Source organism: Oncorhynchus keta, chromosome 2 (genome assembly GCF_023373465.1).
Source record: "Oncorhynchus keta strain PuntledgeMale-10-30-2019 chromosome 2, Oket_V2, whole genome shotgun sequence".
NCBI lineage: Eukaryota > Metazoa > Chordata > Actinopteri > Salmoniformes > Salmonidae > Oncorhynchus > Oncorhynchus keta.
Genome location: NC_068422.1, coordinates 2,669,914 through 2,688,855, shown reverse-complemented (window position 1 = coordinate 2,688,855; position 18,942 = coordinate 2,669,914). Strand labels below are relative to the sequence as shown.

General features: G+C 44.5%; 1 protein-coding gene across 1 annotated transcript in view; it reads left to right on the top strand.

The window, feature by feature from the left end:
* The first annotated feature begins 2,340 nt into the window (after window positions 1-2,340).
* Window positions 2,341-18,942, top strand: part of LOC118371532 (potassium channel subfamily K member 12-like) — a 110,451-nt gene continuing 93,849 nt past the window's right edge. Inside the window, exon 1 of the mRNA XM_052470757.1 lies at window positions 2,341-3,578. Within this exon, the coding sequence (XP_052326717.1) occupies window positions 3,239-3,578 (340 nt within the window). The 5' untranslated portion in view covers window positions 2,341-3,238. The remainder of the gene's footprint in view (window positions 3,579-18,942) is intronic.

Here is an 18,942-nt window from a genome sequence, read left to right as displayed (position 1 = left end):
ACGTTGCCTCCCTATATAGGGCTGTCCTCTACCTCAAGAACACACGTGATTTCCCGCTTGACAACATGGAAACTAATTGAGCTATAGAAAAGGATCTCAGTCGATAGATCCATTAACGACATTTCAAGCTAGCACATTTGTCACGGTTTTCTTCTGTTGAAGGAGAGGCGGACCAAAACGCAGCGTGGTTATTTTGATACATCTTTAATAAAGATGAAAATGGAACAATATACAAAAACAAGAAACAGCAGGCGAACCGGGGACACCGTGCGCAAGGCTGGTGCCATGTAAGCCAGCCCAAGGAGACGCACTGGAGACCAGATGCGTAGAGCCGGCTTCATGGCGCTTGGCTCGATGCTCACTCTAGCCCGGCCGATACGCGGAGCTGGTATGTACCGCACTGGGCTATGCACCCACACTGGGGACACCGTGCGCTCCACAGCATAACACGGTGCCTGCCAGTTCTCTCTCGCCCCCCAGTAAGCACAGGAAGTTGCCGCAGGTCTCCTACCTGGCTTCGCCATACTTCCTGTGTGCCCCCAATACATTTTTGGGGCTGCCTCTCGGGCTTCCTTGTCAGCCGTGTTGCCTCATATCGCCGGCTCCTCTCTCCGGCTGCCTCTGCTCTCCTAGCTGCCTCCACCTGTTCCCATGGAAGGCGATCCTTTCCCGCCAGGATCTCCTCCCATGTGTAGCAACCCTTGCCGTCCAACACATCATCCCATGTCCATTCCTCCTTGCGCTGCTCCTGCTACCGCTGCCTGTCACCACGCCGCTTGGTCCTGTTGTGGTGGGTGATTCTGTCACGGCTGTCTTCTGTTGAAGGAGAGGCAGACCAAAACGCAGCGTGGTTATTTTGATACATCTTTAATAAAGATGAAAATAGAACAATATACAAAAACAAGAAACGTGAAAAACCAAAAACAACCCTATCTGGTGTAACAAACACAAAGACAGGAACAATCACCCACAAAACCCAACACAAAACAGGCTACCTAAATATGGTTCCCAATCAGAGACGATGACTAACACCTGCCTCTGATTGAGAACCATATCAGGCCAAACACAGAAACAGACAAACAAGACATCCAACATAGAATGCCCCTCAGATCACACCCTGACCAACCAAAACATAGAAACATACAAAGCAAACTATGGTCAGGGTGGGACAAAATTCTCAACTCTGTTACACCAGGAAACAAGTAACTTTAAATGCAGACCTATAAGATTAATAAGAGGGCTGAAGTCGCTCTAGATCAGAGATTCTGCTCAATGACCTAAAGGTAAATGTAATGTCCTTTAAAAGTCCTTTAAAAGACATCTATAGGGATTGCCTGCAGCAGGAGGTGGAAATGTTTCGCCACATTAGGCAACTTGACCTATTGGATATAGAACGATTCATACCATCAAATACAATTGTGGGAAACATTGGGAGTCAACATGAGCCAGCATCCCTGTGGAACGCTTTCCACGCCTTGTACAGTCCATGCCCCGACAAATTGAGGCTGTTCTGAGGGCAAAAGGCAGGGTGCAACTGAATATTAGGATGGTATTCTTACATTCTTATATTCAATGTATAACCCAATACCACATAATAATGGCCTAATATACTGCAGTTGAAAATAGTTGGAACAGAATAATATTGGATTGGAATATAATGATGTTCCAATCCGCACATGACATGACATGACTCTACGATGACGCCCGCAGTGAGGTTGTTTGGAGCTGGAGCTTATTGGATGCATCTCCCCGCATCCTTTCTTTTTTGAGCATTCGGGAACGCCTGTGGCACATGATGCGCGGCAGAAGCCAAGTCCGGGACAGGGTGTATCTGATTTGGTGTTTCATGGAGCCTATATTATCGGACCTTATTTTCATTTTTAATTGACAGTCGATATTATAGTATATGTTTTTCTTAAACGATTGCTGATATTTATCTGTGTCAAAGACTTTGGAAAGACACAGTAGCCTACTTTAAAAGTGTCGCTCGTCGCAGAGTGCTGGCTAATTGTTGCTAGTGGGGATTCATGCGTTAAGCATCGGGAACTCTCCAGTGTCGCTCTCCATAGACACATGTACTGAAGATGCATTGAAGAGAAAGACCACTGAGAGTTACTATGAATCATGTCTCGGGACCCTATGTATCCATGGGATTTAGTCAAACTGTAGTCAAGAAAAAAAGATAAACCTAAAGTTGGTTTGTGCTCATAGGGCCATAGACTAAACTATAAAGGACGTATCCGTTCAACTGCCATCAACTAAACCGCCCACGAATGTCTCATAACAGAATATCACCTCAAGTTTGACTGCTGATGTTTCGTCAGTGAATATTATTTTTCAACTGTGGTGTCCTCTTCAGGCTCTCCTCTCATCGGCTGTATCCTACGTGGACGCTGCTGCTAGCTATGCTGCACGGGACACTATATTCTCCGGCATAGCATAGCACAGCATGATCTCAGCACTGGTCCACAGATCCGATGCGATGTGCTGCCAGTGTCTGTTCTCGACTATCACTGGCTCATTAGGACTGCAGCTCCGCGTTAGACCAGCATCAGATAGCCTGTCATGGGAAGATAGATTGAGGAGCTGAGTAGGGTAAGGGAAAGAGGGGGAGGGAGATGAAGGAGATGCGCCCGCAGACTTCTTTCTATGTGTAGTAATTCGACCATGTCAAATGGTAGTGACAGAAAGTGATATAATAGCCCACCGCGATGAGCGGTTTGGTGCAGCTACCCAGCGGAGGACTCACATATCCGCTCCTATAGATTCCACAATGGACAAGGGGAACAGGAATAGCCGTACGGATGATTAGATTGGTTTTTGTTGCATTACCACTACTTAATGTAAAGATAATTCGATTGTTTTTGGATTGGGGGTTGATGAGTAGCCTTGCACTGACGTGGTATGCTCTGGATACCGCCCAAAAAGTCGTCGGTCCCAAACGAACACATAATAATAAGGTTCTAGCTAAGTAGGTTGGTTCTTCTCAGTTGTCCAGGTTAGCCTATACAATTAATAAGAAGGGAGATTGACTTGTGTAAATGTCCTAGAACGTTTTTGGAATGAGCTCTGAGCCCGTGGCAATATCAGTTGATATTTTCTAAAGATTCTAAAGTAGGACCATAAAGTGATTGTATGCCCCGTCTGTCGCGGGGTGGGTTGCTATCCGACGGGGAGGGGGTCGCCATCCGACACGGAGTGGGTCGCTGTCCGTTGAGCTAGTGGTGCTGAAGTCTGGATGATGCCTGTTCAGCGACTGCAAGGCTGCCGCTCCCTCCACTTAAACGAAGACAACGGCCGCTTCTTGCTACTAGCCATCCTGATCGTTCTGTATCTGCTGTGCGGTGCCGTGGTGTTTTCTGCTATAGAGCGTCCTTCGGAGGTGCAGGCGCACGGCAAATGGAACATAACACTTTTCAACTTCAGTGACACGTTCAATATCAGTTTGGAGGATCTGAACTCTTTCCTGCGGGAGTATGAGACTGCTATTGCCGCGGGCATCCGAGCTGATGCTCTCAGGCCGCGATGGGATTTTACAGGTGCTTTTTATTTTGTTGGGACTGTGGTGTCAACTATTGGTGAGTATAAGAAGCAATCTTATCAGTGATGTAATGCATTCCTGTCATTCAGACAGAAAGTGATGGCACGAGGAACATGAGGAACATGAGGAACAAAGAAACATATGCGAGCGTCAGTCTAATTTAATTAATGAATACGCTACAACTGTAGACATTATCCTGCTTTGCTCACAAGAGAGTGTGTACAATATCACACTACTCTTCGGGAATTTGCTGTACTGACTATGGCAACATATTCTTCCAGTCTTTAGATATTCAATGATTGATGTATATTTTATTTACGGTTTAATGTAATGCAACATCTAATGTTGCTATTAGCTATGCCTGGACAGTGTCCACAGATGTTCTCCAAATCGTTCTGTTTTGTTTACAGTACAGTTAGCCATCATATTGCATTAATGCATTGCTTTAAGTTTCAGTGTTTAAGATTTCACTGACTTTCTAGGAACCATCTTCATATCTCCATAAACAATGTATGTGTGCTGAACAGTGAGATGTGTGAGAGGGCTTCGGCATTGCATGTGTCCGTTCAACACAGAGAGATGATGACGTCTAAAATGGCAAGGGTGGCAGTAAGGGATGAACCATGGAGGGTTGTCCTCACCCAGAAAGGGGTGTCTTGTCCAAAAAGACAAAAACTCAATATGTAGAGACAGAAGCCCTCATGATAGCCGATTGTTCATCTGGCTTTCCTTAGGACGTTGTCATAATAGACCAACTCTATAATTATATCATCATTTACTAGACCTACTGTAAAAAGGGATGTATCAACACTGATCCTGCACCACCTCAGCCTCAGAATGCTTTCTCCAGATATTATTGCTAGACCCTCAATGATACTCCTCCTTACACAGTAAAATGACTGCATCATCACAATCTGGCTCAGAATCCTGTTTTTTCATTGGCTTGTAGCCTGAACATTGTCATAGGCCTACTACAACTATATAGTGCATCATAGTTGTCTGTAAATTTACCATATCATCAGCCTCATATTGTCATGACAAACTTCACCTTCTGTACATCTGGCATGCAGGCTGGCACACACACACACACACACACACACACACACACACACACACACACACACACACACACACACACACACACACACACACACACACGCACACACACACACACACCCAAATCTGGAAACCAGGCTGGTAAAGTATAATATGATTCGCAACTCCTCCTCCATGTAAAATGGCTGCGTCATCATCTTCCTTCAACCTCACAATCCTATTTTTTCCACTGGCTTTCACCCAGAACACCAGATTAGCAATTTTTCCATTCATGTGTTACATCTTAGCTGTGGAGGAGTCTTTGGCACGCAGGCGACATCCTATTTCTCTGCCATTTGGCTTGGCTCAGTTAGCTCTGCTCTCCATTCAGCGAGCTCTCCATTTTCCATTCTGAGAGGCAATGCACGTAAATCTGTATAGGACAGGACTCTCGGGTGCGTTTCAGGAACATTTTGAGCAATAGGAAAAAGAATGTTAATGAGAATCCCCCTCTGCTCCCCCTCATTTAACATTTCCTCCTGATAGGTCACTAAAGAGCAACTGTCCCCCCAGTACAGCCTGAGGGTTGGTGACGGCTGTGTGGCATAGCTGATGGTGACTGAGGTCTGATGGATACTGTGTGTGTGTGTGTGTGTGTGTGTGTGTGCGTGCGTGCGTGTGTGTGTGTGTGTGTGTGTGTGTGTGTGCGCGCGTGCGTGCGTGTGTGTGTGTGTGTGTGTGTGTGTGTGTGTGTGTGTGTGTGTGTGTGTGTGTGTGTGTGTGTGTGTGTGTGTGTGTGTGTGTGTGTGTGTGTGTGTGTGCGCGTGTGTGCGTGCGTGTGTGTGTGTGTGTGTGTGTGTGTGTGTGTGTGTGTGTGTGTGTGCGCGTTGCGTGCGTGCGTGTGTGTGTGTGTGTGTGTGTGTGTGTGTGTGTGTGTGTGTGTGTGTGTGTGTGTGTGTGTGTGTGTGTGTGCGTGTGTGCGTGTGTGTACCCTAACAGTCTGTGTGTCAAAGATGATGCCCAGTGGGAAACGTGGCATACAGGATGTCCTAATGACATTCTTCTCTGGTTTTTAAACCGTTTTTCTGGTTCAGAAAAAGTTATTTATTAAGAGTGTAATCAACGTGTTTCAGAAATTATGCCATTTTTCACGATGAGATCATGACATCATATTTTGGTTGTTATCTGGTCAGGTAATGTATTTTTCTGGTTGCTCAAAAAGACGTTAACAACACTTCTTCATACAACCTGTCCAATCCCAATTCATACCGTCCTCGTTCTGCTCCAGTGCACATTCTTGGGCTCTTCGTGTGTGTGTGATAAATACTTATTTTCTGTGTATTTTATTATTTTCAAATAATGGTGTCTGAATCAACGACTTCTATTGGAAGTATTTTAAAATAATTTCCAAATACATAGCTTACTTTTTGGGAGTATTTGAATATTTGTATAAATACTGTGTAATTTAATATTTTTGTAAAGCTCGTCTGAAGAAGAGGACCGAAGCGCAGCATGGTACGTGTCCAAGATAATTTATTCAAACTGAATACTGACGCAAAGTTGAACAAAATGAAACAGTTCTGTCTGGTGCAGACACAAAACAGACCCACATAACACAGGTGGGAAAAGGCTACCTAAGTATGGTTCTCAATCAGAGACAACGATAGACAGCTGTCCCTGATTGAGAACCATACCCTTCCAAAACAAAGAAATACAAAACCTAGACAAATGAACATAGAATGCCCACCCAAATCACACCCTGACCAAACCAAAATAAGAGAGCGAAGAGAGCAGAGAGCGAGAGAGGAAGAGAGAGAGTGGAGCAAAAGTGAAAGATAGAGAGGAGTGATAGAAAGAGAGAGAGATCAAGAGAGAGAGAGAAACAGACAGAAAGTGGGAGAGAGCGAGAAAGAGAGAGAGAGAGACAGAAAGTGGGAGAGAGAGGAAGAGAGAGAGAGAAGCGATAGAGAAAGAGAGAGGGGGAGAGAGAAAGAGAGTAAAGAGTGCGAGAGAGAAAGGAGCAATAGAGAAAGAGAAAGAGAAAAAGAGAGAGAGAGAGAGAGCGAAGAGAGATAGAGAGGAACAATAGCGAGAGAGAGTGAGAGAGCGAGAGCGAGAGAGCGAGAGAGAGAGACAAGCCAAGAGTGAGCTCTCCAAGGTTCTGACTCTAAAGAAGCTGGTGTTCTCAGGCCCCACAGGAGCTCAGTGTGTGTTAAAGCATTTTCTGTATGTCTATATCTACACCCAGCGCTATGAGAGAGCCTTGACATATCCCATTATTTGGTTTAGAAGAGGAGGTGGCATTTCTCTCTCACACAGATACAGACTCAGTCTGTCTCAGTAAAGAGCATAAAGTCAGAAGTTCTGCACTGAGCTCTATGTCTGTACTGCTCACATCATGGGAGAGAAGGTTGATGATCAAAGGGGGTTTTGGGTTGCCCCAAACACCCTGCTGCTTGAGACACCCCTGTAGAAGAGCTCTCTAAGATTCTACATAGATACACAGTGAGATAGATACAGAGACTGACATTTATAGTAACACTCAGTCAATAACCAAAACTAATCTCCCACCTGTTTAACCTACCCCTTTGAAAACTCTCAAGTACTCTCTCAAGTACTCTCTCTCTGTCTCAAGTACTCTCTCCCTGTCTCAAGTACTCTCTCAGTGTCTCAAGTACTCTCTCAGTGTCTCAAGTACTCTCTGTGTCTCAAGTACTCTATCTGTCTCAAGTACTCTCACAGTGTCTCAAGAACTCTCTGTGTCTCAAGAACTCTCTGTGTCTCAAGTACTCTCTCAGTGTCTCAAGTACTCTCTCAGTGTCTCAGTGTCTCACAGTGTCTCAAGAACTCTCTCATTGTCTCAGAACTGTCTCAAGTACTCTCTCAGTGTCTCAAGTACTCTCACAGTGTCTCAAGACTCTCTCAGTGTCTCAAGTAACTCTCTGTGTCTCAAGTACTCTCTGTGTCTCAAGTACTCTATCTGTCTCAAGAACTCTCTGTGTCTCAAGAACTCTCTGTGTCTCAAGAACTCTCTGTGTCTCAAGTAATCTCTCAGTGTCTCAAGTACTCTCTCAGTGTCTCAAGTACTCTCACAGTGTCTCAAGAACTCTCTCATTGTCTCAAGAACTCTCTGTGTCTCAAGTACTCTCTCAGTGTCTCAAGTACTCTCTCAGTGTCTCAAGTACTCTCAGTGTCTCAAGAACTCTCTCAGTGTCTCAAGTACTCTCTCAGTGTCTCAAGTACTCTCTCAGTGTCTCAAGTACTCTCTCAGTGTCTCAAGTACTCTCACAGTGTCTCAAGAACTCTCTCAGTGTCTCAAGAACTCTCTGTGTCTCAAGTACTCTCTCAGTGTCTCAAGTACTCTCTCAGTGTCTCAAGTACTCTCTCAGTGTCTCAAGAACTCTCTGTGTCTCAAGTACTCTCTCAGTGTCTCAAGTACTCTCTCAGTGTCTCAAGTACTCTCTCAGTGTCTCAAGAACTCTCTCAGTGTCTCAAGAACTCTCTGTGTCTCAAGTACTCTCTCAGTGTCTCAAGTACTCTCTGTGTCTCAAGACCTCTCTGTGTCTCAAGAACTCTCTGTGTCTCAAGTACTCTCTCAGTGTCTCAAGAACTCTCTCAGCGTCTCAAGAACTATCTGTGTCTCAAGTACTCTCTGTGTCTCAATAACTCTCTCAGTGTCTCAAGAACTCTCTGTGTCTCAAGAACTCTCTGTGTCTCAAGAACTCTCCGTGTCTCAAGTACTCTCTCTGTGTCTCAAGTACTCTCTCTGTGTCTCAAGTACTCTCCCAGTGTCTCAAGTACTTTCTCAGTGTCTCAAGTACTCTCTCAGTGTCTCAAGTACTCTCTCAGTGTCTCAAGAACTCTCTCAGTGTCTCAAGAACTCTCTGTGTCTCAAGTACTCTCTCAGTGTCTCAAGAACTCTCTCAGTGTCTCAAGAACTCTCTGTGTCTCAAGTACTCTCTCAGTGTCTCAAGTACTCTCTCAGTGTCTCAAGACCTATCTGTGTCTCAAGAACTCTCTGTGTCTCAAGTACTCTCTCAGTGTCTCAAGAACTCTCTCAGCGTCTCAAGAACTATCTGTGTCTCAAGTACTCTCTGTGTCTCAATAACTCTCTCAGTGTCTCAAGAACTCTCTGTGTCTCAAGAACTCTCTGTGTCTCAAGAACTCTCCGTGTCTCAAGTACTCTCTCTGTGTCTCAAGTACTCTCTCAGTGTCTCAAGTACTCTCTCAGTGTCTCAAGTACTCTCTCAGTGTCTCAAGTACTCTCTCAGTGTCTCAAGAACTCTCTCAGTGTCTCAAGAACTCTCTGTGTCTCAAGTACTCTCTCAGTGTCTCAAGAACTCTCTCAGTGTCTCAAGAACTCTCTGTGTCTCAAGTACTCTCTCAGTGTCTCAAGTACTCTCTCATTGTCTCAAGAACTCTCTGTGTCTCAAGTACTCTCTCAGTGTCTCAAGTACTCTCTCAGTGTCTCAAGTACTCTCTCAGTGTCTCAAGTACGCTCTCAGTGTCTCAAGTACGCTCTCAGTGTCTCAAGTACTCTCTGTGTCTCAAGTACTCTCTCAGTGTCTCAAGTACTCTCTCAGTGTCTCAAGAACTCTCTCAGTGTCTCAAGTACTCTCTCAGTGTCTCAAGTACTCTCTCAGTGTCTCAAGTACTCTCTCAGTGTCTCAAGAACTCTCTCAGTGTCTCAAGAACTCTCTGTGTCTCAAGTACTCTCTCAGTGTCTCAAGAACTCTCTCAGTGTCTCAAGAACTATCTGTGTCTCAAGAACTCTCTGTGTCTCAAGTACTCTCTCAGTGTCTCAAGAACTCTCTCAGTGTCTCAAGAACTCTCTGTGTCTCAAGAACTCTCTGTGTCTCAAGTACTCTCTCTGTGTCTCAAGTACTCTCTCTGTGTCTCAAGTACTCTCTCTGTGTCTCAAGTACTCTCTCAGTGTCTCAAGTGCTCTCTCAGTGTCTCAAGTACTCTCTCAGTGTCTCAAGAACTCTCTCAGTGTCTCAAGAACTCTCTGTGTCTCAAGAACTCTCTGTGTCTCAAGTACTTTCTCAGTGTCTCAAGTACTCTCTCAGTGTCTCAAGTACACTCTCAGTGTCTCAAGAACTCTCTGTGTCTCAAGTACGCTCTCAGTGTCTCAAGTACTCTCTGTGTCTCAAGTACTCTCTGTGTCTCAAGTACTCTCTCAGTGTCTCAAGAACTCTCTGTGTCTCAAGAACTCTCTGTGTCTCAAGTACTCTCTCAGTGTCTCAAGTACTCTCTGTGTCTCAAGTACTCTCTGTGTCTCAAGTACTCTCTGTGTCTCAAGAACTCTGTGTCTCAGAACTGTCAGTGTCTCAAGTACTCTCTCAGTGTCTCAAGTACTCTCTCTCTCTGTCTCAATTACTCTCACAGTGTCTCAATAACTTTCTTGCCAGGTCTCCCAGGCCTCGTCAGTTCCATTTCACTTCAGTCATTTCAGTTTACTTCCTGAATTGAAATGGAATCAGGAGGAATCTTCTGGAAAGTCAATGCACATGGAGTCAGTGCACTCAAACATTAATTTTAGGAGTTAACAGAACAGACCAGACCAGACAGACCAGACAGTCACACACACGCTGATGCTTGAGACACCCCTGTAGAAGAGCCTCTAAGCTCTCTGGTTGGACCATTTCCAAGGTGACAGACTGACTAAGTCGCTAATAATATAACTGTAGTTTATGGCCAACAGAGCCGTAAATAATTAACCACAGTGTGTGTGTGTGTGTGTGTGTGTGTGTGTGTGTGTGTGTGTAGAGCCCACATTGGTTGATTGTTAACTACAGGTAATTGGGACAATTTTTCTGAGTCTGTTCACTGACCGTCAGTCCATCACTAAATAGTTGGTTGTCTTGTTGTAAGTGCCATTACGTTGCAGTGCAGCAGTACTGTGTGCACGCATGCATGTGTGTGTTTGTATGTGTGTGTATGCATGCATGGTTGATTGTGTACAGGTAATGTGTGACAATTTTTCTGTGTGTGTTCACTGACCGTGTCCATCACTAAATAGTTGGTGTGTCTTGTTGTGTGCCATTACGTTGCAGTGCATGCAGTGTGTGTGTGTGTATGCGTGTGTGTGTTTGTGTGTGTGTGTGTGCATGCATGCATGTGTGTGTTTGTATGTGTGTGTGTGTGCATGCATGTGTGTGTTTGTATGTGTGTGTGCATGCATGCATGTGTGTATGTGTGTATGTGTGTGTGTGTGTGTGTGTGTGTGTGTGTGTGTGTGTGTGTGTGTGCATTTGTATGTGTGTGTGTGTGTGCATGCATGCATGTGTGTGTTTGTATGTGTGTGTGTGCCATTAAGTTGCAGTGGTGCGGTGCTGTGGTGGCAGGCAAGTAATGACGGGAAAATATTGACATTGGCATAAACAAACTCACAGGGACTCAAATGGACCATAAAGTGTGTTTAATGGAGGTTTGAGTTAGGGCCTTTGGTCTGAGCACAGTTAAGATCTATAGTTAGAAAGGAAAAATCATTGCCCATATGTCACCTTCCTCCAAGGTGCATGACCAAATAATCAAACTGGAGATAAGGATAAGAGATAAGCCATTTTTGGAGCACAGTGGAAGTTCATTTGAATAAACATTAGTATTCGTAAAATCAACATGTGCAGTGGATTAAAGTGCCAACCCACTGGGCACAGACGTCAGTTCAATGTCTAGTTTTGATTGCGTTGTCAACTAACGTTAATTCAAAGTGAAATCAACACAAATTTGAACCATCATTAGATTTACATATTGATATTGAGATATCAGCTGATGTACGAAGGGCTATATTATATTTTTTTGATTTGATTTGATTTAGGTCAAAGTTTGGAAAAGGAAAATACATCAACTCTCGGCGCTGATTCATGTAATCAGAAGGAATAAGTCTCTGTGTTACTGTCGGCAATAAAAAGTCCTCAGAAACATGCGTCTTCTCCCTTATGACAATGATAACACACCTGAGTGGGCGGGTGTAGTGTCCAGATGCACATTGCCAAGCACTCTGATTGGTTGGGAATGGCAGGGCTATGGTGGGTGATGGGTAGGTAGGCTGAGCAGCCAAACTAAGGAACTTCTGCTAGCCTTGCACATTTACAACCATGCTTGTTTCCCCAGGCAGAGTCAATGTCAATCAAGGTAAATGGTGGAGTTTAGATGAGGACGGACTAAGAATGGAAAAGGGAAGGACATCTAGCTTGCCTTCCCCTTAACCCCAGGTTTATGGAGGCGTTATGGAGCCCCTTAACCTCAGGTTTATGGAGGCGTTATGGAGCACCTTAACCCCAGGTTTATGGAGGCGTTATGGAGCCCCTTAACCCCAGGTTTATGGAGGCGTTATGGAGCACCTTAACCCCAGGTTTATGGAGGCGTTATGGAGCCCCTTAACCCCAGGTTTATGGAGGCGTTATGGAGCCCCTTAACCTCAGGTTTATGGAGGCGTTATGGAGCCCCTTAACCCCAGGTTTATGGAGAAGTTATGGAGCACCTTAACCTCAGGTTTATGGAGGCGTTATGGAGCCCCTTAACCCCAGGTTTATGGAGGCGTTATGGAGCCCCTTAACCCCAGGTTTATGGAGGCGTTATGGAGCCCCTTAACCCCAGGTTTATGGAGGCGTTATGGAGCCCCTTAACCCCTGGTTTATGGAGCTGTGGAATGGGTTGGGATGATAGAGCTCCCTGGTTCCTCTCCTGTCCTCTCTTAGTAAGCATTAATGCAATACAGCCCCACTTTCCTCTCCTCTCCTCTCCTCTCCTCTCCTCTCCTCTCCTCTCCTCTCCTCTCCTCTCCTCTCCTCTCTTCTCTCCTCCATTAGTAAGCAGTAGTGATATAGAGCCCCTCCCCTCTCCTCTCCCCTCTTGTCTTCTCCACCTGTCCCCTTTCCTCACCTCTCCTCCATTAGTAAGCAGTAGTGATATAGAGCCCCTCTCCTCTCCTCTCCTCTCCCCTCTTGTCCTCTCCACCTGTCCCCTTTCCTCTCCTCTCCTCTATTAGTAAGCAGTAGTTATATGGAGGCCCTCCCCTCTCCCCCCTTGCCCTCTCCAATCTCCTCCCTTCCTGTCTCCACTGTTGTCCTCTCCACTCCACCCCTCTCCAATCTCTTCCCCTCTTGTCCTCTCCACTCGAAACCACTCCACTCCACCCCTCTCCAATCTCAACCCCTCCCCTCCTGTCTCCCCTCTTCTCCTCTCCATCTCCACCCCTCCTCTCCCATCTTCTCTCCTTCCCCAGTTAGTTGCAGCAGCAACAGTACAAACTGAGGCCCTATAGAGCTTGCCAGGATGTAGTCCTAAAAAACAGGAATGAATTACCTCTGGTTCGCTCAGACATTCCTATGGGGAAAGTGAATTGGGGAAATAACAGGGTTTTGTGGTGAACACCAAAAATAAGGAGATCTAATACATTTTGTTCTCTGAGATAATATCAGTCAGTTAACATGACCTTCATTATTATGAAGCCTTTATGTGCTTGTATAAATTCCATAAATACATAGGGTTAGGCTTAAACTCAAAAAGTGATGTTAGCTTATGAAGAATATCTCATGGAACAAAACGTATAAGATCTCCTAGGCATGTGATTATTATAGACCAGTGTAGATCAGTGTTTATCCCAAAACCCTACAGAAACTCTGTTCATTTCTCCATAGACTTTGGCCAACAAACCATGGTCAGGTTAGTGCCTATAAAAAGACTCCATTACTATTGCATATTAGATTGGCTCTGTGTACTGGGCGTGTGTTTGTGTGTGTGTTGTGCATGTGTGTGTGTGTACTGGCCGCTGCTGGGCGGCAACAAGTAATCCAGGAGTCTATGAGGCTTTACAAGACTGAAAAATGTCAGATGTCAACTCCTCAACCTGGCAGATATTGAACTTCTGGATTTTGGAATTTATTTCTGTCTACGTTCCGTGTTGTAAAAGTCACATGAAGCCTGTCAAATCTGTGACATTGACTGCCAGAGGGTATACTGTATTTTGATGTATTATTTGGCTGTTCTGAGGTGTTTGATAAAGTGCTATTCTGCTGTGCTGTTCTGAGGTGTTTGATAAAGTGCTATTCTGCTGTGCTGTTCTGAGGTGTTTGATAAAGTGCTATTCTGCTGTGCTGTTCTGAGGTGTTTGATAAAGTGCTATTCTGCTGTGCTGTTCTGAGGTGTTTGATAAAGTGCTATTCTGCTGTGCTGTTCTGAGGTGTTTGATAAAGTGCTATTCTGCTGTGCTGTTCTGAGGTGTTTGATAAAGTGCTATTCTGCTGTGCTGTTCTGAGGTGTTTGATAAAGTGCTATTCTGCTGTGCTGTTCTGAGGTGTTTGATAAAGTGCTATTCTGCTGTGCTGTTCTGAGGTGTTTGATAAAGTGCTATTCTGCTGTGCTGTTCTGAGGTGTTTGATAAAGTGCTATTCTGCTGTGCTGTTCTGAGGTGTTTGATAAAGTGCTATTCTGCTGTGCTGTTCTGAGGTGTTTGATAAAGTGCTATTCTGCTGTGCTGTTCTGAGGTGTTTGATAAAGTGCTATTCTGCTGTGCTGTTCTGAGGTGTTTGATAAATTCTGCTGCTGTTCTGATTCTATTCTGCTGTGCTGTTCTGAGGTGTTTGATAAAGTGCTATTCTGCTGTGCTGTTCTGAGGTGTTTGATAAAGTGCTATTCTGCTGTGCTGTTCTGAGGTGTTTGATAAAGTGCTATTCTGCTGTGCTGTTCTGAGGTGTTTGATAAAGTGCTATTCTGCTGTGCTGTTCTGAGGTGTTTGATAAAGTGCTATTCTGCTGTGCTGTTTGAGGTGTTTGATAAAGTGCTATTCTGCTGTGCTGTTCTGAGGTGTTTGATAAAGTGCTATTCTGCTGTGCTGTTCTGAGGTGTTTGATAAAGTGCTATTCTGCTGTGCTGTTCTGAGGTGTTTGATAAAGTGCTATTCTGCTGTGCTGTTCTGAGGTGTTTGATAAAGTGCTATTCTGCTGTGCTGCTCCGAGGTGTTTGATAAAGTGATATCGTTGGGTCAAACCATCTGTGTTGTTGTAATTGTTGCTGAGATAGAGAAAGGAGTCAGAGGAGTTGTGTGTAAAGTACTCTCAATCTCTGAAGAGGTGGGTGTGAAATACTCTCAATCTCTGAAGATGTGGGTGTGAAATACTCTCAATCTCTGAAGAGGTGGGTGTGAAATACTCTCAATCTCTGAAGATGTGGGTGTGAAATACTCTCAATCTCTGAAGATGTGGGTGTAAAGTACTCTCAATCTCTGAAGAGGTGGGTGTGAAATACTCTCAATCTCTGAAGAGGTGGGTGTAAAGTACTCTCAATCTCTGAAGAGGTGGGTGTGAAATACTCTCAATCTCTGAAGATGTGGGTGTAAAGTACTCTCAATCTCTGAAGAGGTGGGTGTGAAATACTCTCAATCTCTGAAGATGTGGGTGTAAAGTACTCTCAATCTCTGAAGAGGTGGGTGTGAAATACTCTCAATCTCTGAAGAGGTGGGTGTAAAGTACTCTCAATCTCTGAAGAGGTGGGTGTGAAATACTCTCAATCTCTGAAGAGGTGGGTGTGAAATACTCTCAATCTCTGAAGATGTGGGTGTGAAATACTCTCAATCTCTGAAGATGTGAGTGTGTAATACTCTGAGGAGGAGGGTGTGATATACTCTGAGGAGGTGGGTGTGATATACTCTGAGGAGGTGGGTGTGAAATACTCTGAGGAGGAGGGTGTGATATACTCTGAGGAGGTGGGTGTGATATACTCTGAGGAGGAGGGTGTGATATACTCTGAGGAGGTGGGTGTGAAATACTCTGAGGAGGAGGGTGTGATATACTCTGAGGAGGAGGGTGTGATATACTCTGAGGAGGAGGGTGTGATATACTCTGAGGAGGAGGGTGTGATATACTCTGAGGAGGAGGGTGTGATATACTCTGAGGAGGAGGGTGTGATATACTATGAGGAGGAGGGTGTGATATACTCTGAGGAGGTGGGTGTGAAATACTCTGAGGAGGAGGGTGTGATATACTCTGAGGAGGTGGGTGTGAAATACTCTGAGGAGGTGGGTGTGAAATACTCTGAGGAGGTGGGTGTGAAATACTCTGAGGAGGTGGGTGTGAAATACTCTGAGGAGGAGGGTGTGATATACTCTGAGGAGGTGGGTGTGAAATACTCTGAGGAGGTGGGTGTGAATTACTCTGAGGAGGTGGGTGTGAATTACTCTGAGGAGGTGGGTGTGAAATACTCTCAATCTCTGAAGAGGTGGGTGTAAAGTACTCTCAATCTCTGAAGAGGTGGGTGTGAAATACTCTCAATCTCTGAAGAGGTGGGTGTGAAATACTCTCAATCTCTGAAGATGTGGGTGTGAAATACTCTCAATCTCTGAAGATGTGAGTGTGTAATACTCTGAGGAGGAGGGTGTGATATACTCTGAGGAGGAGGGTGTGATATACTCTGAGGAGGAGGATGTGATATACTCTGAGGAGGTGGGTGTGAAATATTTGCAATCTCTTGGAGGTGGGTGTGAAATACTCTTTGAGCAGGTGTGTGTGAAATACTAGCAATCTCTTAGAAATAGTGTGAAATACTCTGAGGAGGAGGGTGTGAAATATTTGCAATCTCTTGGAGGTGGGTGTGAAATACTCTCAATCTCTTGGAGGTGGGTGTGAAATACACTCAATCTCTTGGAGGTGGGTGTGAAATACTCTCAATCTCTTGGAGGTGGGTGTGAAATACTCTCAATCTCTTGGAGGTGGGTGTGAAATACTCACAATCTGTTTTTGGAGGAGTTAGCACTGCAGTGTCTCTCGCTTTTCTTCAAGATGCAGTCTCCCCATTCTGTCTTCACCTCTCTCATGCCAACTCTGTCTCTCCCTCTGTCTCTCCTCTTTTCCAATGGTGTCTGCACAGTAGATGGCCTGTTAAGGCCTGGTGAACCCAAACACAACTATTTGATTGGATCATGTATCACTGTTGTCAGCCAACCTCTATCCCATTGTTCATGTCTGAGCTGAGGTTAGACAATCTTGTCTACGCAGGCTAAATTCCAAACAGAACCATATTTCCTAGTCACTAGACATTCCTGTCGATCTTAGAGGATCCTATAGATCTGAAAGGTAGAAACATTTTAAGATGTAACTATAAACATAATAAATATGCAGATGCATTTAGATACACACACACACACACACACACACACACACACACACACACACACACACACACACACACACACACACACACACACACACACACACACACACACACACACACACACACACACACACACACACACACACACACACACACACTAACAACCATGTGTTCTCTCTCTACCTCTCTCTTTCTCTCTCCCCATCATTCTCTCAATCTCTACTTCTGTAACTAACAAGCAGGGAGAAAGGTTTGAGACATACTCTTTCTCTACCTCTCTTTCTCTCTCCCCATCATTCTCTCAATCTCTACTTCTGTAACTAACAAGCAGGGAGAAAGGGTTGAGACATACTTTTTCTCTACCTCTCTCTTTCTCTCTCCCCATCATTCTCTCAATCTCTACTTCTGTAACTAACAAGCAGGGAGAAAGGGTTGAGACATACTCTTTCTCTACCGCTCTCTCTCTCCCCATCATTCTCTAAATCTCTACTTCTGTAACTAACAGTGGTCCTTCTGTAGCTCAGTTGGTAGAGCATGGCGCTTGTAACGCCAGGGTAGTGGGTTCGATTCCCGGGACCACCCATACGTAGAATGTATGCACACATGACTGTAAGTCGCTTTGGATAAAAGCGTCTGCCAAATGGCATATATTATTTTATATTATAACTAACAAGCAGGGAGAAAGGGTTGAGACATACTCTTTCTCTTGCCGTGTCTCTCTCTCCCTTTTATCTATATAGTGCACTACTTTTGAATCAAAGCCCTATGGGCCCTGGTAAATAGTATTTCACTATGTAGGACTATGTCATTTGGGACACAAGCTTTAACAGTCAGGAAGAATAGCTGACAGAGGATTGTGGGTGTAAAGATGCCTCACAGCTATTTAGCACATCTGTGGGTAAATAGAAACCGAATTAGAGCCTGTTATCTTTATATCACCACAACAATTTGATATTGTATTTCTACAATATCAGACATTTTCCCCACACAGTTCTTTCTTACTCTTTGTAATTGGAACATGTATTGTACTGTAGTCAATTTTAAAAACATGCAATGTAGGTCAGGACAGGGGAAGCTTTTCACTAAGCCACATTTATCTAAAATCTCTGTTTCTGGAACACAGAGGTTCTGACAAACAAGCAAAGATTCTCAAACACTCATAGGTTTTGGAGCACTCATAGGTTCTGGAGCACTCATAGGTTCTGGAGCACTCATAGGTTCTGGAACACTCATAGGTTCTGACAAACACTACAGCATGCTATAGCACTGCGTGTCTGAATAGATTAAGTCTGCGAGAATAAAAACCTTACAAAGTTCTCCTGTGTGATCTATACTATCAACCTTTGCAGTTTCCTTTCCAAGGTTTTTTCAAAGTCTCTGGGAGGCCCTGAGAGTAGAAGAAGGTAGCTGGGGTGAGAGACTCACACCAGACTTGGGCTGCTACTAAATAGAAAAGCCACATAGGGCTCTGGTCAAACGTAGTACACCATATAGGGAAGAAGGGGCCATTTGGGAAGTAGACTTGGTTTATCTGTGAACGACAGAGCATTGTTAAGAGTGTTGAAATGCCTTCCCTCTTCACTGTGAATGCCGGCTGGTCCTGGTTTGTGTATGATGAGACAAGATCATTATTAGTGCTGTCAGCAGCCTAGCAGGCCATGAAAGAGATTGGGTTTGCACAGTCACATTTCAGGGCCCTCTACTCACACATTAGGCATGATAAACAATCATCAGACAGATAGGCTGTTGACTCAACTGAGTATCAAGTTCTGCAAGGTAAGCCTCTGATCAATTTTTGTTGTTGTATTTTATCAGGATCCCATACTCTTCCTGAGGTCCACACAAAACATGACAAAATAAATCAAATCAAATATTATTAGTTACATACACATGGTTAGCAGATGTTAATGTGAGTGTAGCGAAATACTTGTGCTTCTAGTTCCGACAGTGCTGTAATATCTAACAAGTAATCTAACAATTCCCCAAAAACGGTGCCGATAGAGATGGCAACTTCTCTTCTAGTCCTTAGGACACTGTGCAGCATTTTGTTTTTTATGAATTATTTCTTACATTGTTAGCCCAGAAAACCTTAAGTGTTATTACATACAACCGGGAAGAGCTATTGGATATCCTTTGTCTGCACCTCCCAGGGCATTTGAACTGATTCCAGAGGCCGACCCAAAACAACGCCGCCAGAGGAGGGTGCCAGAGCGGTCTTCTATTGAGGCTTGTGCGCAATTCCACTACGCATACAA